General features: G+C 34.5%; 1 protein-coding gene across 1 annotated transcript in view; it reads left to right on the top strand.

Annotated features, from left to right (window-relative positions):
• CPED1 (cadherin like and PC-esterase domain containing 1) overlaps positions 1–17,330 on the top strand; it is a 407,812-nt gene extending 390,482 nt beyond the window's left edge. The window contains exon 24 of the mRNA XM_074193820.1: positions 16,750–17,330. Within this exon, the coding sequence (XP_074049921.1) occupies positions 16,750–16,968 (219 nt within the window). The 3' untranslated portion in view covers positions 16,969–17,330. The remainder of the gene's footprint in view (positions 1–16,749) is intronic.
• Positions 17,331–20,135: the final 2,805 nt, after the last annotated feature.

The following is a 20,135-nucleotide window of genomic DNA, read 5'->3' as shown; positions in this document are numbered from 1 at the left end:
GAAAATATTTAATGACTGAAATAAAGCCATAGAATTTGGGGTATCCTCAGAAATCAATTTTCCTCATTTTTACAGATGAGGGTTTTTAAAGTGAACTTTTATAAAATAACCAATATTAATTTGAGAATTATCTATGTCAGTAACAAAAAAAAATCATCCTTGATCCAAAGAATAGCTGCCTTTTACTGCATTTGATGCCCTAGTCACACCCTCATCAAATTTAGTTTCATTTACTCTCAGAGATTCTCATAATGTGGAGAAATCAAATTTTTATCTCCATTAATGATGTGTATATAGATAAATCTTTTAACAGACAACTGTATTATACTCCTACTCAGGGCCACACCTACTTCCCAGGATACCTGGGTTGATTCTTGGTAGCCCAATAGTCACTTTGATCTCTTATGATGTTTCAACTAAAATATGCCTCTGGGAGATTTACCTTTCCAATTACAATATAAACCGGATAATATCTTTCTCATCTATTTCACACCCTTCTTTAAAAATTCTTTAAAACTGTAACTCATTCATTGCCTACAAGTTGTTTTTCTAGTTTTTGAGCAGAGACAAGGTTCAATGGCAGTCTTGGTGCCAAAATGTACCGTTTATACTTAGAAGTTGGAGTAACAGATGTATTTGACTATTTTACCAGAAGTCAATCGCATGGTAAAATAGATTTCCATCATGGTCAGAGTACTGGATGTGGAGGGTTTGGTTACAAATCCTTGTGCCAAGTCTCGAGTTAGGAAGACTTGAATTCAAATACTACCTCATATACTTCCTAGCTATGTGACTCCGAAAAAGTTTCCCTTAATCTCTCAGATCCCTCATCTGTAAAATTGAAATAATGATAATAATAGAACTTACTTCACCAAATTGTTATGAGGATCAAGTGAGAAAATATTTGGAATGCACTTAGCAAAATGCCTGGTACATTATAGGTGCTTAAGAAATGCTTCTGTTCTTCCTCCTCTGGCAGTACTGACTACATGACAATTAAAAGCAAGAAGCATTATTTCTTTCAGCCTCATTTTTTCTCATCAATCAAGTAAGGATATGTTGAGTAGGTTTTCTACTAGGCAGCTAGGTGGCACAGTGAATAGAGTACTGGACCTGGAGTCAGGAAGACTCCTCTCCCTGAAATGTTGTTCTAGTATTTAAAAATGGTAACAAGCAGTATCCAGGAAAGTTGCCAAATGTGTGCCTTGATGATTTACCTAATATGACATTTACTGAACAAGGTAAAAGACTGGGAAGACTCTAGAATTATCCTTCCTGAGTAGGCTGACTTTAGAAGTGATCAAAACGCAATTTATATTATAATTATTTAACTATTTTTTTATCCCAATAGAGGACCTACAGAATCTTTCTTTGTGTAGATCTTTTGAAATATCATAGCATTTTATATAAAAGATAGCACAAATCCTTCTAAATTTTGATTAACAAATTTATCACCTATTAATTAATCAACAAGCTTTTATTGCTATGTACTGAGCATGATACTAAGTTTTATGGATAGAAATAAAGAATTAAAAAAAATGTCCCTGCACTGGCAATACCAGTGACTAAATCCTGTACTCCCTGTTTGATGTTTCAACTTGAATGCCACTTTCTCAGGCTCACCTCCTCTCTAGATCCTCATTGATCAAACTCTCTGATAGGGTTTCCTAATTCCCACCGTGAATGACTTTTCTCCTTAACATTGGTCCCCTGACTTACTCTTTTGTCAAATACCAACCTGATACCCATTTACCTCTGATTTCCTTCTTGGTATGAGATGGTTCCTTGAAAGAATTTGTCATTGAATTGACTCTCATCAAGTTGCTTATGATTCCACCACAACTAGCCATTTGACACATCTTCGCATGCCTTCAATAACTTCTCACACTAATTTCCCAGATAGAACAAGACACAATAGAGAATGCTTGATTTTTCCCACTGTCCAAAATTCTACTCCAAATTGATGGCCCTACTGGTAGCAATTGTCTTCCAATCTCAGCTGTATAGTTGGTCCCTAGAAAAAATTTCTAGTCAAACCAAGAACCTTGTTGAACATGCCTGAGTTAGTTTTGTTGTTGGGGTTTTTTTTCAGCTGTGAGCATAATGTCCCTAAAACTTTGCCCTTCTCAATCTCTCAATGACTAAACCAATCTGTCCTGGTCATATCTCACAATGGCGGAGAATCACAAAATGGCTAACATTATTATTAATAGAAGAGAGACCCCTGCTGGAGATCAGTGGGGAATTTTGTCTCGGTGCAAAGGGATATCTGAAAACATGATGGAAGGCTGAGATAAGCAACAGATCCAGGGGCTTAGAGACGGGGCAAGGCATGACCATGGACTATGCCAATGAACAGATAAAAGAGAATAAACTATCCCTAATGGAAAGATTTGTCATGGGTCTGACATAATAACTAAAAAAGCAACTTGTGAAAAGGAATCAAATGATTATGTAAAGGTAACAGCACTAAAGTTCAGCTTATGTCATTATTCACTGGCCTCTACAGCCAATAACTTCAGATTTTCCAACCCTTCTGATAACACCTCTCCCCCTTGAGAAACACATATAACTAAGCAGCTGGAGTTCATTTCCACCCAGTTCAAGCAGAACAAACTGAGAGACTGGTTTGATGTAGTTCAACAAATATCTCTGACATAATTTTAAGTGGATTCTGCTTCAAAATGAACAATGATCTGGTCAGTGATCATTCCAGTACATTCTTTTAAAAAATAGTTTGCCCCAGAGTTGAATTGTATAGTCTATATGGAGTTAACAGGTAGCAAGGCATGAAGATGCCACCCCAAATTAGTCCAACACTCCTAATGGTGGCCCAGATACTAACTGATGTTTTAAATCTCAAACATCTACCATCTACCCAAAATTCAATCAAATTCAAATCTCAGGGGACCCTGTTTTTAGTCACTTTGAGATCCAAATCCTCTATTTAAGATCCAGAACTCTCTGATGTCTTCTAACCCAAGATTTTCCTGTAATTAATCCGGGTATCTTCAAACACAGACATTTCTAGTTTCTTGATAAAGGTAATGTCAATTAACCAAAGGCCTCACTAAGCTTTGCTATTTAATCTCTTTATGACATAATAAAAAATTAGCTGTCCAGAATTCTTACTATTTTCTATTGCTTCATATGAAGTTTCTACCATTCTCTATTGTTAATATGTTTTTATCACCTCCAGTAAAACAAACATTATCTCTTACTTGTTTACATCCTAAAAAGTTACTGTAAAACTCTGCCACTAATTGCCAAAAGAAAACTTCAGATGTAGATGCTTTTAAAACAATAATGATTTCAGAAAGGACATGGGCAAATTTTAATTGCCTATGATCTATTTGTATTGAAAAATGTTAATAACTGTTTGTTTTAATTGTATGCTTAATTTTAATAGAACATATAGATAAGAAGACTAGAAATCAGACTGTAAGAACTATCCAGAAATCAGTCATTCAGAAGGTTTGATTGATCCCATCCTAAAACTTTTCATATTAAAACAATGGATAGGACAAGGTATGGGACAAGGTATTCCTATAAGTTGCTTGGATGGTGATGAACAAAGACCTGATTTAAATAACTGGCACTGACTATCCAGTCAACTTCTGTAGTAAAAGACTAGTCATAAGGGTGGGAATCAAAATAAACAAAGGAAGGGTGGCTAGGTGGTACAGTGGATAAAGCACTGGCCCTGGAGTCAGGAGTACCTGGGTTCAAATCCGGTCTCAGATACTTAATTACCTAGCTGTGTGGCCTTGGGCAAGCCACTTAACCCCATTTGCCTTGCAAAACAACCTAAAAATAAATAAACAAGGGAGATGTGACTGGGAGTTAATTATTTTAGGGAAGAACCTATAGTGACTTATATAGTTATGTAACTAGAAATCAAACAAAGGAAGGGAGGTTAGTGGAATGTTAATATTAGTAACCAAGGTTAAAACTGAACCCAAGATTATTTTGTGGTGTTGTCTGAATGTGATTCTATCAATGTAGAAAACTTTCAAGATAGGAAATCCTTCTCCAATACAGATTAGCAGTTCTTTATAATTTACAATCTTGAAGAGTTGACTAGAATTCTGAAAAGTTAAATAATTTTCCTGTCCCAGAGCTTATGTTTCAAAGAAATCAAATCTTCCTGACTCCAAGGCTATCCCTAGGTCTAAGATATCATCCTATTTCTCAAGTCTAAGATATAAGGCAATAAATATCTAGGTATGGGTTGGGCAGAAAAGAAAGAAATGCAATGTTGGGGGTGGGGTTATCCAGTAGGTATTGGAGCTCCTATCAAAGGCAGAGAGGTGGGGCTTGAGAGATAGAGACAAAAATTCTAGACACTGGGTATTAAGATATAAGACTGAGTACTCAGTTACTGAGGAATTGGTCTATAAGTCAGAGAACCCAGGTACTAGGAGCTAGAGTATCAAAATCAGAAATAAGGTTGACTTATTACTAAATCAATGGTGCCATTTCATTTACTACTCTTTATATTTGCACTGCCTGAGACAGGGTTATAGGTCTTTGTTGTTCTAATTGTGCCATACTAATTTGAAAATGTCTAAAAGGCATTTAGGAAATATGGGTTAATTAAAAGTAATTATATCTTATCTAATTGCTTGCCATTGTCAAGTTAAAAAAAGTCAGTATAATTATACATTTCCTTACTACAACAGCAAATGATGGCATTCCCTTAGGTGAAGGAAAGGGAATAAGAATTTATACAGCACCTACTTGGAAGTACTCAAAACTTCCAACCCTGCCCCAACTCTGAAAATAACAATGTGAAAAAGCCTAAAACTTGAAACAGTTCTTCCCCATTCCCAACTCTGTGAACAGTGTCTAAGGTTAACATAAAATTCAAAGTCAAGAAATAGAAATGAACATATGATGACAGCAACAAAGAACCTGATCATAAAAAAACTACTATAGTGATAGGGAAGTAAAAGGTTCAAACTCAGAAGATGATGTCAAAAGACCTGCATGCAATGCCTCAAAGAAAAATCTAGATTGGAAATAAGCCCCATAAGAATACCTGGAAGAGCTAAAAATGATTTTAAAACTCAAATGGAGGGAAAACTGAGAAAATAAGTACAAGTGATATACAGTAAATTATGAAAAGACAATAGAGGCACAAAAAATCCTGAAGAAAATAACATCTTATAAAATAGAATTGATCAAAAATGAAGAGGCATAAAATTCACTGACGAAAATAATTCCTTAAAAATTAGAATTGAGGGACGGCTAGGTGGCACAATGGATAGAACACTGGCCTTGGAATCAGGAGTACCTGGGTTCAAATCCGACCTCAGACATAATAATTACCTAGCCATGTTGCCTTGGGCAAGCCACTTAACCCCATTGCCTTGAAAAAGCTAAAAAAAAAATAGAATTGAACACATGAAAGTTAATAGCTTCCATCAAAAACAATAAAATTCAAAAGACTAAAAAAATTAAAGAAAATGTGAAATATATCAAGAAAAATAGCAAACCTGAAAAATAAATTGAGTAGAGATAATTTAAGACTATTGGACTGCCTAAAAGCTATGATCAAAGACAGAGCTTAGACATCATATTTCAAGAAATTATAGGGGCAGGTAGGTGGCACAGTGGATAGAGCACTGGCCCTGGAGTCAGGAGTACCTGAGTTCAAATCCAGCCTCAGACACTTAATAATTACCTAGCCATGTGGCCTTGGGCAAGTCACCTAACCTCATTGCCTTGCAGAAAACCTAAAAAAAAAAAGAAATTATAAAAGAAAACTGCCCTATATTCTAGAACCAGTGGGTAAAATTCAGTTTAAAAGAATTCATCAATTACTTCTTAAAAGACATCCCAAAATGAAAACTACCAGGAATATTAGCCAAATTCCAGAATTTACAGGTCAAATGGAAAATACTTTGAGCAACCAGAAAGAAACCATTTAAATACTATAGTACCATAGTTAGGTTCACAAAGATTTAGCAGCTACTACATTAAGCGTATGAAGGTTTTAGAATACAATAATCCAAATGTCAAAGAAGATACAATTATAATCAAGAATAACCTACCCAGCAAAACTGAGTATAATCCTTCAAGGGAAAAGGGAAATAAAGGACATTTAATTAACTAGAAGACTTTCAAAAATTCCTAATGAAAAGACAGAGATGAATAGAAAACATAACTTTTGAATATAAGAAACAAAATGTAAATATGAAACAAGAAACAAATATGAAAAATTATAAGGGACTCAATGAGGTTAAATTATTTATATTCCTATGTGGGAAGATTATGCATGTAATTCCTAAGATCTTTTTCATTATTAGACCTTTGAGAAGAATGCTACATAGACAAAGAACACAAAAATGAGTTGATTACATTGGAATGTTCTAAAAAAAAGAATGGGTGAGAAAGAGGGATACATTGAAAGAAAAGAGAAGAGAAGAATGGGGGAAATTATCTCACCTAAAGGAGATGCAATGGGGGCAGAACCAAGCTCTCCCCCAAACTACTACAAATACCTTTAACTAATGACTATAACCAAATTTTAGAGTGGCAGAACCCAAAAAAGATTGAATGAAACAATTTTTCTGCCCAAGACATTTTGGAAGATCCACAGGAAGGGTTTATTGCACTGGGGTTACAAAGGGCCCACACCACAATTTGGGTTGTGCTGGAGTGAACCAGCTCAAGCCACCCAGGAGTAGACCATTGAGCACCTGGGTCCCTGGGAGCACATGGGTCCATGGCAGTGGGAGTCAATTTCCAGACCTCTCAGCCCAAGAATTGCCAAGGACAGCTTGGAAGGACAGCAGGAAAATTCTGCTGACCAGAGTGAGAGCACAGACCTCAGCACAGACCCAGTCCCAGGGAACCAGGAGCAGGCCTGGGGAGCCAGTTGGCAGGGAGTCAGCCAGCTGCTGCTTTCAGAGCACTCAGCCCATAGAGGGTAAGGTCAGGGAGACGGCAAAGGTCTCTTTACTACTCTCGAGGCAGAACTCTTTTGCTTTGACCATACTCAGATCCAGGTCACAGTCTGGAACTCCAGTATTCCAGAAAAGGAGCAGAAACACAATAGAGCTTATGGACTACAGCAGAGCAGGGACTCTTCTCACAGTTCCAGGACAGAGGAGAGGGCTTGTAGTCACCCACAGATGAGAGTATAGGCCAGGAGAGCAGTCATAGCCTCTCATAAGACCTTGGAGGAACTGATAACTTACAAGTCCCTGGGGGATATCCCTGAAAACAACTGAAAAACCATAAGAAGCTTGGAACAGTTCATCCTCCACCCTGAAAGCAGAGCCCCACCTTAACAAAGAGGTATAATCAAGTCACAGTCTGGGGAATTGAGCAAACAACAGAAGAAAAAATTCCAACTATAGACAATTACCTTGGTCCTATGGAGGAACAAAACACGCACTCAGAGCATAACAAAATCAAAGCTTCTGATTCCAAAGTTTTCAAGAAAAATATGAATTGATCTCAGGCTGTGAACGAGCTCAAAAAGATTTTGAAAATAAAGTAAGGGAAGAGAAATGAGAGATGTGGGAAAACCATGAAAACCAAGTCACCAACTTGGTGCAGATACCAAAAAATACTGAAAAAAAATATCTTAAAAATAATATCTTAAAAACCAATTTGAGTCATAGGGGAAAAAAGCAGTCCAAAAGGCCAATGAGAACACCTAAAAAAAAGCAGAAATGGCCAGATGGAAAAGGAGATACAAAAGCTCTCTGAAGAAAAGAATTGAGTTAAGGGAAGCTGATGATTCCATGAGGAAATAAAAAATAAAAAAAACAAAAACAAAGGATGAAAAACCAGAAGAAAATGTGAAATATTTCATTGGAAAAACAGTTGACCTGGAAAACAAATCCAGAAGAAATAATTTTAAAATTATTGGTCTACCTGAAAGTCATGATCAAAGAAAAAGCTAGCTTCATTTTTCAAGAAATTCTCCAAGAAAACTGCCCTAATATCCTAGAAGCAGAGGGTAAAATAGAAATTGAAAAAAATCCACCAATCATTTCTTGAAAGAGATCTCAAAATGAAAACTGCCAGGAATATTTTAGTCAAATTTCAGAATGCCTAAATGAAGGAGAAAATATTAGAAGCAGCCTGAAAGAAACCATTCAAATGTCATGAAGCTACAGTCAGGATAACACAAGAATTAACAACTTCTACTTTCTTTAAGGGCTCATAGGACTTGGAATATAATATTCTAGAAGGCAAGAGAGCTTGGATTGCAACCAAGAATCCTCTACCCAGCAAAACTGAATATACTCTTTCAGGGGAAAAGATGGACAGTCAATGAAATAGGGGACTTTCAAACATTCCTGATGAAATGACTAGAACTGAACAGAAAGTTTAATCTTCAATGACAAGACTCAGGTGAAGCATAGAGATGGTGGGTGGGAAGGGTAAATTGTGAGGGAGTTAATGATGTTGAACTGATTTTATTCCTGCATGGAAAAATGTGTGTGTGTGTGTGTGTGTGTGTGTGTGTGTGTGTGTGTGTGTGTGTGTATAGACAAGGCACAGAAGGGAATCAAATTTGAATTTGAATTTAAAAGATGGAGTTAATGGGGAGAAAGAAATGTCTGGGGAGAAAGAAATGTACTGGAAGAAAGGGAAAGGAGAGATAAAAATGGGCTGTTATTCTCATCAAAGAGGTAAGAAAAAACTTTTGCAGTGGAATGGAAGAGGGGGAAGATGAAGGGGTGAGTGAGTGAATCTTATTCTCATTGGAACTAGCTCAGAAAGGGAATAACATACACATTCAACTGGATATAAAAATCTATCTTACCCTAGAGGAAAATAGGAGAGGAAAGGAATGGGAGAAAGGGTATACAAGGAGAAGGGAGGAGGCATGTAGGTGTTAGAACAGAGGGAAGATCATGGGTGAGGGTAGTCAGAGGCAATACATTTATGAAGAAGGATAATGTGAAAGAGAAAGAATAGAATAAATGGGGGTGGGGGAATAGGATTGAGGGAAATACAACTCACAATGGCAACTGTGGGGAAAAAAAAAATGTTGAAGCAATATCTCTGGTGGACTTATGATAATGAATGCTATCCATCCCAAAGACAGAGCTGATACTATCCGAATACAGACTGAAGCATACTTTCTCTCCTCACTTTATTTTTCTTGAGGTTTCTTTTTCTTTGCGTGTGTGTGTATATGGGGCGGGGAGAATGTTTACTATTATAACATGACTATTATAGTAATGATTTTCATGGGTGCACATTTTAAAACTACACCAAGGAATGTGTTTTTTTAATCAGAGTAGGGCAGGAGGAAGAGGGAGAATTTGGAACTCAAAGTCTTAGAAGTAAATCTTGAAACTTGTGTTTTGCATGTACCTGAGAGAAAAAAATTTTTAAATAAAATTTATTTTAAAAAAAAGAAAGAGAGATGCATAAGGAAGAGCTTTTATAGAAAAGGGAAAATGGAGGGAAGGGACAGAGCAGGCAATTCCTACCTGAATTGATTCAAAGAGAGAAGAACACCCATTTGGAAATTGAAATACATCTATACATTTAGTTCATAATAGAAATCTTAACAAAAAGGAAAAAATAAAAAGATATGTAGTAAAGGCTAAGCTAAATGCTGAAAGCTTTCCTAGAACCTTCCAATACTTTGAAAAATCTAAACTGCACCTTTAAAACTGAATCACATTCCTGGGGTGGCTAGGTGGCACAGTGGATAGAGCACTGGCCCTGGAGTCAGGAGTACCTGAGTTCAAATCTGACCTCAGACACTTAATAATTACCTAGCCGTGTGGCCTTGGGCAAGCCGCTTAACCCCATTTGCCTTGCAAAAACCTAAAAAAAAAAATTGAATCACATTCCTAAAATTCTTGGCCTCAATAGATGAAGATTTACTCTTCTTTTATGTAGTAGCTCTGTCCATTACTCTTAAAATTTTCCTTTTCCAAAAAAATCTATGACCCCTTTTTTCTCCTACTGTAACACACCACTAGGTTCCTCAATTTGTTCCTAAACTTCCTATACTTTATGCCAAAAATATTACATTTCAGTACAGATATGGTAACATTTCTTGAAGGCATAAGCCTTAATACTGTGCATTTACTTGAAATCATTGATCTGATAATCTCAAATTTTATGGAGCCAATATCTTTTTGGTTTTTTTTCAAGACAATGGGGTTAAGCGGCTTGCCCAAGGCCACACGGCTAGGTAATTATTAAGTGTCTGAGGTTGGATGGCTAGGTAATTATTAGTGTCTGAGGTCATTTGAACCCAGGTACTCCTGACTCCAAGGCCATTGCTCTATTCACTGCGCCACCTAGCTGCCCCTGGAGCCAATATCTTTAAGCACCAAGAATAAATACACTAGTCATTTATTATGTGAAAGATTTTAGATAAGTTCAAATGCAAATATACAGTAAAAGCATAATAATAATAGTAATAGATTAGAAAGTAATTGTTTCAGATTAACGATAGTAAAAATGAATAAAATTTAACAATAATTAAAATATTGAAAAGTAGTCTGAATTTTGTTAAGGCCCAAATATAGAAATCTATCTAGATTCAAATAGGCAAATTAACTGCACTTATTTCAAGAAAATTTAATTCCATTATGATTTATCTCTAACTTGAGAAAAACAGAACAAATAGTACCTATACAAGATTGGGTGCATTTTAAAACTAAATTTACTGAATGTGTCCCAAATTTTTTCCAATGGATTTGGTGGGTTTTGTTGTACTTTTAATAAATTCTATTGGTTTAAATAACTTTAAATGAGTCTCTGAATTAAAGGAAGACCTTGGTCATTCAATAAGGATGTGTTGACAGGTTAGATGCAGAGATGAAGAGATAGAAACTGAACCTGGAATGTCTTGTATAGAGAACTCCTAGGTAACTGCCCCTATTGATGTAGATCACTAACTTCCCTTCAATTTCAGGCCTTGGACATGAGCAGCAACATAAAATGATTTGATCAGGGCCATATAGCCTGAATGTGTTAAAGACAGAACTTAACATCAAGTTCTTAGGTCTCAAAGTCAGATTTCTAGACATAATGCAAGATCTGCCTCTCATATAGATAAAAAAAAAAGACATTATTTACTCTTTCCTTCCTGGTTAACAACTTTTCTTCCATCATACATGCTACATTTACCATTTTAAAATATAGCTTCACTTAAGATCAAACAAGAATAAATAAAACAGATCATTTTGAAGATTTAGCCTGCCCAATTTTGGGGATACATATCTGTACCACCAGACACCAGGGATGCTGAAACTGGTAGATCACTTTTTCTCAGAAGTTCTGAATTGCAGTAAGGCTAAATTCAATTGCGTTTCCTCACTGAGTTCAGTATTTACTATATTGTGAATCCCTGGCTGCAAGAGTAACTATAGAGGGAAAGATGGAGTCAGACAGAAATAGATGAGATAGCTAGACGATAGATGGATGGATAGCTAGATAGCTAGCTAGCTAGCTAGATAGATAGATGAACAAATACATAAATAAATTAATGAATAAATTAAGTATTTAAATAAATAAATAAAGACACTGAATTAAAAAATAAGTAGTGAGTAAATTAAAAAGTAAAATAAAAATAAGTTAAATAAAGTGAATGATTTTGAAAATAAGCAATTAAAAATAAATATTATTAAAATATTAATAATAGGTAAATAAATAAATAAATATTCATTTTAAAAGAAAATTCATCATAATTATATAACATCAATACAAATGACAGAACTTTGCATGCAAACTGGTTATAATAATGCCTGTGTTAATAGATCATAATGATCCCTACCTTTTCTTTAATAGTAAATATTTCACATACTCAAAGAAACTTTATAACACAGAAACTACATGGTCTCTGACTTCAAGGATCTTCCAACAATGCTTTTGAAGCCCTTCAGTTCTTGTTCTTATTTCAAGTATCTTAGACATGTGTCTACATATAATAATGAACTTGAAGGCTGTGTCTGAATTACTTGGTATTTTGCTTACCATTGCTATGCATATATGAAGATACTATTAAGTCACTCTAAGTTCAATTTTTGAACTCTCTTTTGTTTTTGTCCTCAATTTACTAAACAGTGCCATCCCAGAAATTTCCTGCTGCTACAGAAATCCCAGCACTCCAAAAACCAAGAGGCTACCACTGAGTTGAAAATGTTCCTGAGCTTTATTTAGGACAATATTTTTTCCCTGAAACTTTTTATAGGGAAATATAATAGTTTATGAAATATGATCGTCTTCCCTTCCCTGGACTTCTTGAATTCCCTGGATATACTAATTTCTCCCAGTCAAATTTCAGAAAGAAAGAATGATATTTGTTTCAAGTACAGTATTTGAACATAGTTCATTTTTACATGTAGAGATGACATAGACCAAATAAATTTCCTTGACATGTAAAATAATCAATAAAAGCTTTCTAGGACAAAAAAAATTTAATTTTGTTCCCCCCCCATATCAGAATTATACTAGCATTTCCCTATTTTAAATAATACATCAAAGTAAAGTAGATTCCTCAGTCTTTCTTAAGGGAATCTATGCCAATTTTTGACAATCCATAAAATTTCACAAAATTTCATACCAACTGCATCCTCAAAATATTTTTTCTCCTCTTATTTGTTCATTATGCAAATTATGGGCACCAAGCCAAATTGTTCTACTCCTTTGACTAAGTAACCTAAAACAATGTGACATTTTTTTTCTCCTTATCTTCTTTGTCCAGTCAAATCCATGGTATTATAAAAGATCTCTAAGATTATATAAAATCCATCAGATTCTGTAAGATCCTTTAGGTTTTTAGCAAGAACTTTTGTTTAAGGTGGCAATGCAAAGAACTATTTATAGGATTTTCTTGATGGTCTGCATGGTCTGGGAAAGATAGCTTAAGCCAGGGAGCATTTTGGTCATTAAGAAGTCATAACAAACTTTTGGAATATTTTTTCCTTAATAAAATGAATTTGTTTCTTGAGGGAGAAGAGTGAGTTACCAGATTCTGATGGAATCTACACTAAGATCTGGGGGGGGGGGGGCTAAAAAAACAATAGACAAAAATGTGGAACACATAAGTGAACTTTGAAGTAAACAAAGTGGGTTGCAATGAATTGTAAAGACAATTCTTTTGAAATGACTTTCAATAGACAGGAATTGTGAGAAACTGTTCTTTGCTATAAAACAAATGATGATGACGTGGACCAAATAAACCAAAGTTAATAATAGCAGAATGAACAAATCAACATCCTCATCATAAATGAACATCCCAAAGGCACTGGAGAACTATTCATATCACAAAATTCTCATGGATTTTAACTCTGAAGAGCTTTAGACAGTGTTTTTGAAGTTTCTCAATTTTCATGCTTACCTCAAGTATCTTAAGCATACCTTTTCCTGTTGATGTTCTTTGTAATTTATTTTTTTAAAAAAGAGTTAACAGCACTCACCTTGAAGCATAGATACTGGCTCAAAATGGGAGTAATTTTACCTTCAACTACTCTTATACTCACTGAAATTTATTACTGCACTTGGCCCATTAATGAAGCCTATTTAGGTTGCTGCTGCATCTATACTAGCACTACCCAGAATTCTTCATAATGTTGCAATAAATTCAGCCTTGAAATCATGGAGAGGATCAAAATCATTTTTAAGGGCAGGAAAAAAAATTGATTTGAAATACTAGCCTATAACCAGTCATAGACACATGAAATTGAATTCTTCACTGGTACCTCATAAACCTTCTACATCAGGAGGCCACTTTTCAAGTTCTGGCATATTTATCATACAGGCTATCCAGACATTTCCAATGCTCATTCTAAAAAGATCACATAAATAAAATTAACCTTATTTCAGTCTCAGAATACTGGCACAATAATTTGCTTCTGGGTCAAAACTCTACATGTATGCTTGATTTTTTCCCTAAATAATATTCCTTGAAGAATATTCCCTAAACTGGCTTTCAGTAACTTTAAGCCTCCTCCCCAAAAGGACAAAGGCTTCAGTAAAACATCAATGAATCTCTCTGACTAGACTATTATATCTTTAGAGTTACACTATAACTAAACAATGATAAACATAACTACTCATAACAGAAACAGGCAACCTTTAGACCTCATATATTAATCAGTGGTTAAATGCAAACTGAGCACAGAATTACCATCAAGGGGGATTCCTTGCTACAACTTGCTGATTTGATATTACCTCATGGGAGTCATTTGCTCTAAGAACTTTATTTGGAAAAGTCAACCTGTTGTAACCATAGGAAAATAATTCATTTATCTTAACTTAGTTGAATCTAATCTGTCTTAAAACATATTTCTGTTCTAAATTGAAATTTGAGGTTCATTGGGACCTTGGTCAAAAGCTCTTCCTTTAAAATTGATTATATGCCTTATTTTAAGATATGGAATATATTCTGATACTTCCCCCCACCCCACCCCATTAGGATTGTTTTCCCTTTACATTGTCCCATGACAACAGAAATCATATTCTTAGAATAGCATTTTTATTTTTTGTTAAGAGTATATCTTCTCAAATAGAGAGAGGGGAGAGAGAGAAAGGGAGAGGGAGGGAGGGAGGGGAGACGAGAGAGAGAAAGAGAGAGAGAGAGAGAGAGAGAGAGAGAGAGAGAGAGAGAGAGAGAGCGAAAATGAAATAGTGACAAGAAACCTTGTCTCAAAAGCATGATCTTGGTTCATGGTTACCTCTGACATATAATGGCTGTGTGATCCTGAGCATATCACACACATATCACAGCATATCACAGTATTTCAGGAAACTTTCCTAAACCATACATTGCAGAAAACATGCCAAGGCCTGGTCAGAAAGAAGTTTGTCCATTTGATAGATTCCTGTACCAAAGAAATCACAAGTCTGGTCCCTATCTCTACCATCCTCTATTCCAACCTTCTTTCTCCCCGCCCCCCCCCCCAGCAAAAAAAAGAAGTGAAAAAGGAAAGCAGCCTAAGATTTGGCTTTTAGCATAAGCAATTATCTCTAGAACACCACACAATTTTAGAAGTAGGAAAGATTATTGGATGTCCATTAAAATACACAAAATATTCTTAACCCAAAAAAAGATTCTATATGCTCAAATCATCTTGACCAATTTTCCAACTGTCTGAACTAGGCTCCATGATCTAACTATTTGATCCATACTCATGACTGACTGACAGATTTGGCAAATCCCGCCAGGGGAGCTCTGCAGAAAGAACTGATAGCTTTTAAATGCTTCAATTATCCTTTAGCAGTTCGGCTGCTCCCTCAGATTCCAAAGATGACTTACTCAGAGTCCAGGGAGGTGGGGTCACTAACTGGAATGGTTTCAACATGTCATAGGATCTACCCATATCCTTTTTTTTAATTGCCCATGAAAATATTTTTATAATTTCAAAAAATTGCTTATATTTTCTAGGGCTTTAGGGTTATAGAATACTTTACATGTGTGTTCACATTTCATACAATAGGATCATATCATGCAATCAAGATACATTTGAAGGTCAGTCTGACCTCACTGAAACTCAGTAGAAAAATCCAAATTGATTACAAGTCTTCTGTTGCAGTGTTAAACAACTTTACTGGAATCAGAAAAGTGTTAGAGCTACAAATTTTACTCCTGATTTTTTAACTTTTTCCAACTACAAACATATGTTATCTACCAAAACAAATATCTACATTGATTTTATCAAAGAAAATTCATCTTATTCTATATTGAATCCTTCACCCCTCTATCAGGAAATTTGTAGATATCGCTTCATTAGTCCTCGAGAATCCTGGTAGGGCATTTTACTGATATGTATAAGTATACATACAGTACAATAGTACTCCTTTACATTTATATATCATAACTTGTTCAACCATTTCTCAATTTATGAGTACTTCAGATTTTCATTATTTGCCACTTCTAAAGGAGGTATATTTCTAGCTCCTTAGTTTTTGTTTTGCTTAGGATTCATTCCCCCTTTAATCTATGTCTCTTCTACTTCCTCTTCCCTTTCTCCCTTTTTCCTGTTTTTCATTATTCAGTCAGACCTTCATATGAACCTCAAATACATGACACAATATGTCTCATTGGAAACAAACTAGATTGTGAATTCACAATCTCAAACATTTAAGTTTGAGTCTACTCCCTTTCCCCTCCCTATCTTTATCTACTTTGAAAAGAGGACTGGCCTTATTGGTAGAAAACTTAACTAGAATTGAGTCTTATCTTTGCCATTTTCTAGCTGTGTGATTCTGGCTAAGTCATTTAACTATAAGAAAGGGATAAGGCAGTTTATACCTCTGCTTCTACTTCCATGTTTCTTTTTTTTTTCAGTAATCAATTCAAATCTAATCTTCTACAGCTTCATCCCTCCCCATACCAACTAATCACTTCTCTCTACCTTCCATCTATTCTCCTGCAATCTTTATATCTATATCTATCTTATATGTATATAGTTTTTTGCATATTGATTCCTCCATTAGAATGTAAGTTGCTTGAGACCATGTTTTTGCTTTTCTTCATATTCTCAGTGCTTAGCACAATGACTGATAAATATTAAGCATTTGAAAAATATTTTTTGACTAACTGATTTGATTGCATATGCATTGGCATTTTCCCAGTGGAATCCCTTGAGGAAAGGAGTTATTTTGTTTTTGTCTTTGGAGCTCCGATGCTGGGCATAGTGGATGGCAATTAGAGGATATTTAAGCAATTTAATGTTGATTGATTGATTGATTGATTGATTGACTTAAATGTCCTTTTTTTCCCCTTTGTCATTCTCATTTCTTTTTTTTCAGGTAGTTAAATCTAAGACTTCCAGGGAATATCATCCTATTAAGTTGAAACCATCAAGACAGCATATTGTGGGAAAATATTTTAGCAATTTGAACAAACAGAAGAGACTGCAAAGCTCTGCAACTAATGTACAATCACCATATCATGTCAGAGGCCCAGTCAATCAAGTCTATTCTGAAATTCTTCTCAACAGGATATGTATGCAAGAAAGATCTGTGTAGCTTTCCCTCTAGAGGAGCAACTTTGCTGTTGGAGGCTTCCCACTTATCTGGTCTGAGAGCCATGTCAAATGTATTACATATGTCTATGGACCTAGTATGTTTGCTTGCATATACATGCACATGTACACACACATCTACCTACACAGTGGGGAAAGCAACACTTCTTGAGGATTTATAATGTCAAGATGTGCCCCTACATATTGTGGTTTTTAAATGAAAGATAAAGATGCAAAATAAAATTACTTTTTTTAAAAAAAGGAAAGGAAAAGAAAAGAAAAAAGAAAAGAAAAGAAAAGATAAGAAAATAAAAGAAAAGAAAAGAAAAGAGAAAAGAAAAGAAAAAAGAAAAGAAAAGAAAAGATTTACTTGAAATATAGCCAAATGCTTAAGCAAGCTAAAGGTAGGGTATTAGTGATAGTAAAGATTAATAATAGGCACTTGAAATTTGTAAAGAGACCCTAGAGTCTTGAGCATCATTGTTTTTCTTACAAATAGGTACATTCATATTGAAGGAGGATCGGGGGCAGCAACTACATTCCACTTGCAATTAGGTTCGGTACTTATGTTCTTGAGTAGAAAATACAGTATTTAGGATGAGGTTGGTTTTTTTAAAAAACTAATGCTTCTGAAAAGCATTTCCTTCCATTTGCTTGATTGTTTATTGTATAATTTAAGGGATGGGGTAGGATAAGAAGGGGCTTGGAGGAGAATGGGTACAGGAAACTCCAAGGGGTCTAAATGGAAGAAATATTGGAGTGAAACTCTTTAAAGCTAACACTTCAATTGTCCCTAGTCCTCCTTACATAGTGTTGACCCCTATGTTTTTAAACATATTCCCCTTCTGTATAATATGTTGAGCTTAAATAGTATATTTTAATAATGATATAGTATAGAAAATCAAACTATAAGTGGTATAACAATATATAGTATATAAACATCTGATTTGACAATGAATGTGTCAAGTTAAAGGGAGGAACCAAAATTTTTACACATATATTATTAATATTTGTAAAGTGCTTTGCAAACCTTAAAGAGCTAGTATACTATTTTATGTGGTCTCTTTTGCTCAGTGGAGGAAGGGATAGGACCCGTGATTTCATCTATGTGGGGAATCCCTAGTGTGGAAAATTCCTTCATGGATGCAGAGCAGTAACTCATCTGTAACAGATAAGTTTTAGATAGTTTTAATTAGTTGCCTGGGGCACTGATTTGCTCAGTCACATACTGGTGTATGTCAAAAGCAGTTCTTGAACCTAGCTCTTCCAAACTCTGTGAATAGGTCTTAATCCGCAATCTAGTCTCTTCAGTTCCTATTGTTTTCTGTAAATGCAATAGTGAAAAGATTTCTTTCTCATTAAACAATATATACTTTAAGTTAAAATCTTAACATTATATATTTGTTAAAGAATTGCATTTCCTTAAATGCCTAAATTACTTTCCCAAGAGAAAAAAAGTAAGCATTCATGAATTTACTAGATCACCACTTAATTGATTATAATATATTCTGATTTTCAAGCGTCATTTGAGCTTTGGGGATCCACTTGCATTGGAAGAGAATTTTAGGTAACATTAAATATTAGTTGATTTCATTTTCTTAAAATAGTTGAATAAGAAAGTTATTATTCTTGAAAAAGAAATTCTTAATATAGGAACAATGTGCTGATCTAATGTTCTTATTATTCTTTTCTATATTTTAAAGTCTAAATGCTGAATATTTTTTGCCTTACACAAGTACTGGCATTGTGAACTATTATATCATAGTTATAATGTGTTTTTAAAATGTTGTTTTTCTTTTTTTTTAAAAAAGACTAAATTAATTCAGTTCATAGCTGAAACTACCAAAAGTGCAATACCTCAACTTCACCATCTATATAGAAAATAGGACTACCTGATATGATTCATTAGTATAAATTTCTGCATCCTTTAAAACCTCTATATTTTTATATGTATATATATTTTTATATGAAGTTATTCAAGAATGTACATACATCAATCTATTCAATAAGCTGTTTTGAGTTATATTTCAATGTTAAAAATAGCAGCACACACAAGCAATGCATGGCTGCATAACAAATGGATTATAGTTGGTTATTTTTTGAAATATGGTACAGAAGTTAATTCTGCAAAGATCTGATCTTTATATCACATGAAAATATATGAGACCTCTAAAATGGAACACCAGTTTTTTATGTTTTCAATTCTTTTAAAGTAAAAAATGCTTTATATTCATGCCAATGTATTTCTCCTCTTTCTGCCTTAAAAAATTAAAGTTTGATATTTCCCTCTTTGCTATTTGTCAATATTACCTTCAATGATTATAGTACAATGGATAAATCATACTCTACTTTGTCTTAATGTCATTCTCTTTGAACTAGTAAAATAATAGTTAAACAATATTAATATGAACTAACCACTGTTTATGGCTACATTTCATGATTTTTATTAGAAGAATTTCATTTTAGAAAGAATGATAACCATGATGTTTAAATAATTGCAACTTAAAGTTATAATAGTAGTGCTGCCATATTTCATGTATGATCATTTCTGTTTTATATTGGCTCAGAATAGTTTCTGAACAGATAGTAGGGCTAGCCTATTTCACGATCAAGTGATAGGATTGCAAGTAAACATTTTAGTTAGTCATTTTACATTAAATAAATTATCTCACAACTGAAATGGGATATTTTAATTTTCTGGACATCATTTTAGCAGGGAAAAAATTACCACATGCACATTTATCTGTGAATGAAATGAAAAATTTACATTTTCCGAGTAATTTTTGTTTTAGCTTTGGAATAAAATTGTCCATTTGCTTTAATCTTGGAATAATTTTCAGTGAAAATGACTACAATTCTGTCATTCAAATGACAAGGTACAACTTATGTACTTCTTTTGTAATGCTATCCAGAGAAGAAAGCCAGAGTGAATAAGTAGTGAAAGTATTAAAGTCTAAGAATATCTCGGTAGAAATTTTAATACAAAGCTGTGAGCCCTTCCTCCCCCTTCTCCAGAGTTCAATGAGTAGTCTGGCAGCCATCCAATCTGGTCAACAAGCCCCAAAAGGACCGTGTGAGAAATATGGTATCGTTGCCCATTAGACTTGTATCTGGTTCATTTAACCTAAGTAATTTATAAATCTTTGTAGCAGTCTCCATTTCAGAATGGTA

This window comes from Macrotis lagotis, chromosome 7 (assembly GCF_037893015.1).
Source record: "Macrotis lagotis isolate mMagLag1 chromosome 7, bilby.v1.9.chrom.fasta, whole genome shotgun sequence".
NCBI lineage: Eukaryota > Metazoa > Chordata > Mammalia > Peramelemorphia > Peramelidae > Macrotis > Macrotis lagotis.
Note: the sequence above shows the minus strand (reverse complement) of the source record. Positions and strands in the feature narration are given on the sequence as shown.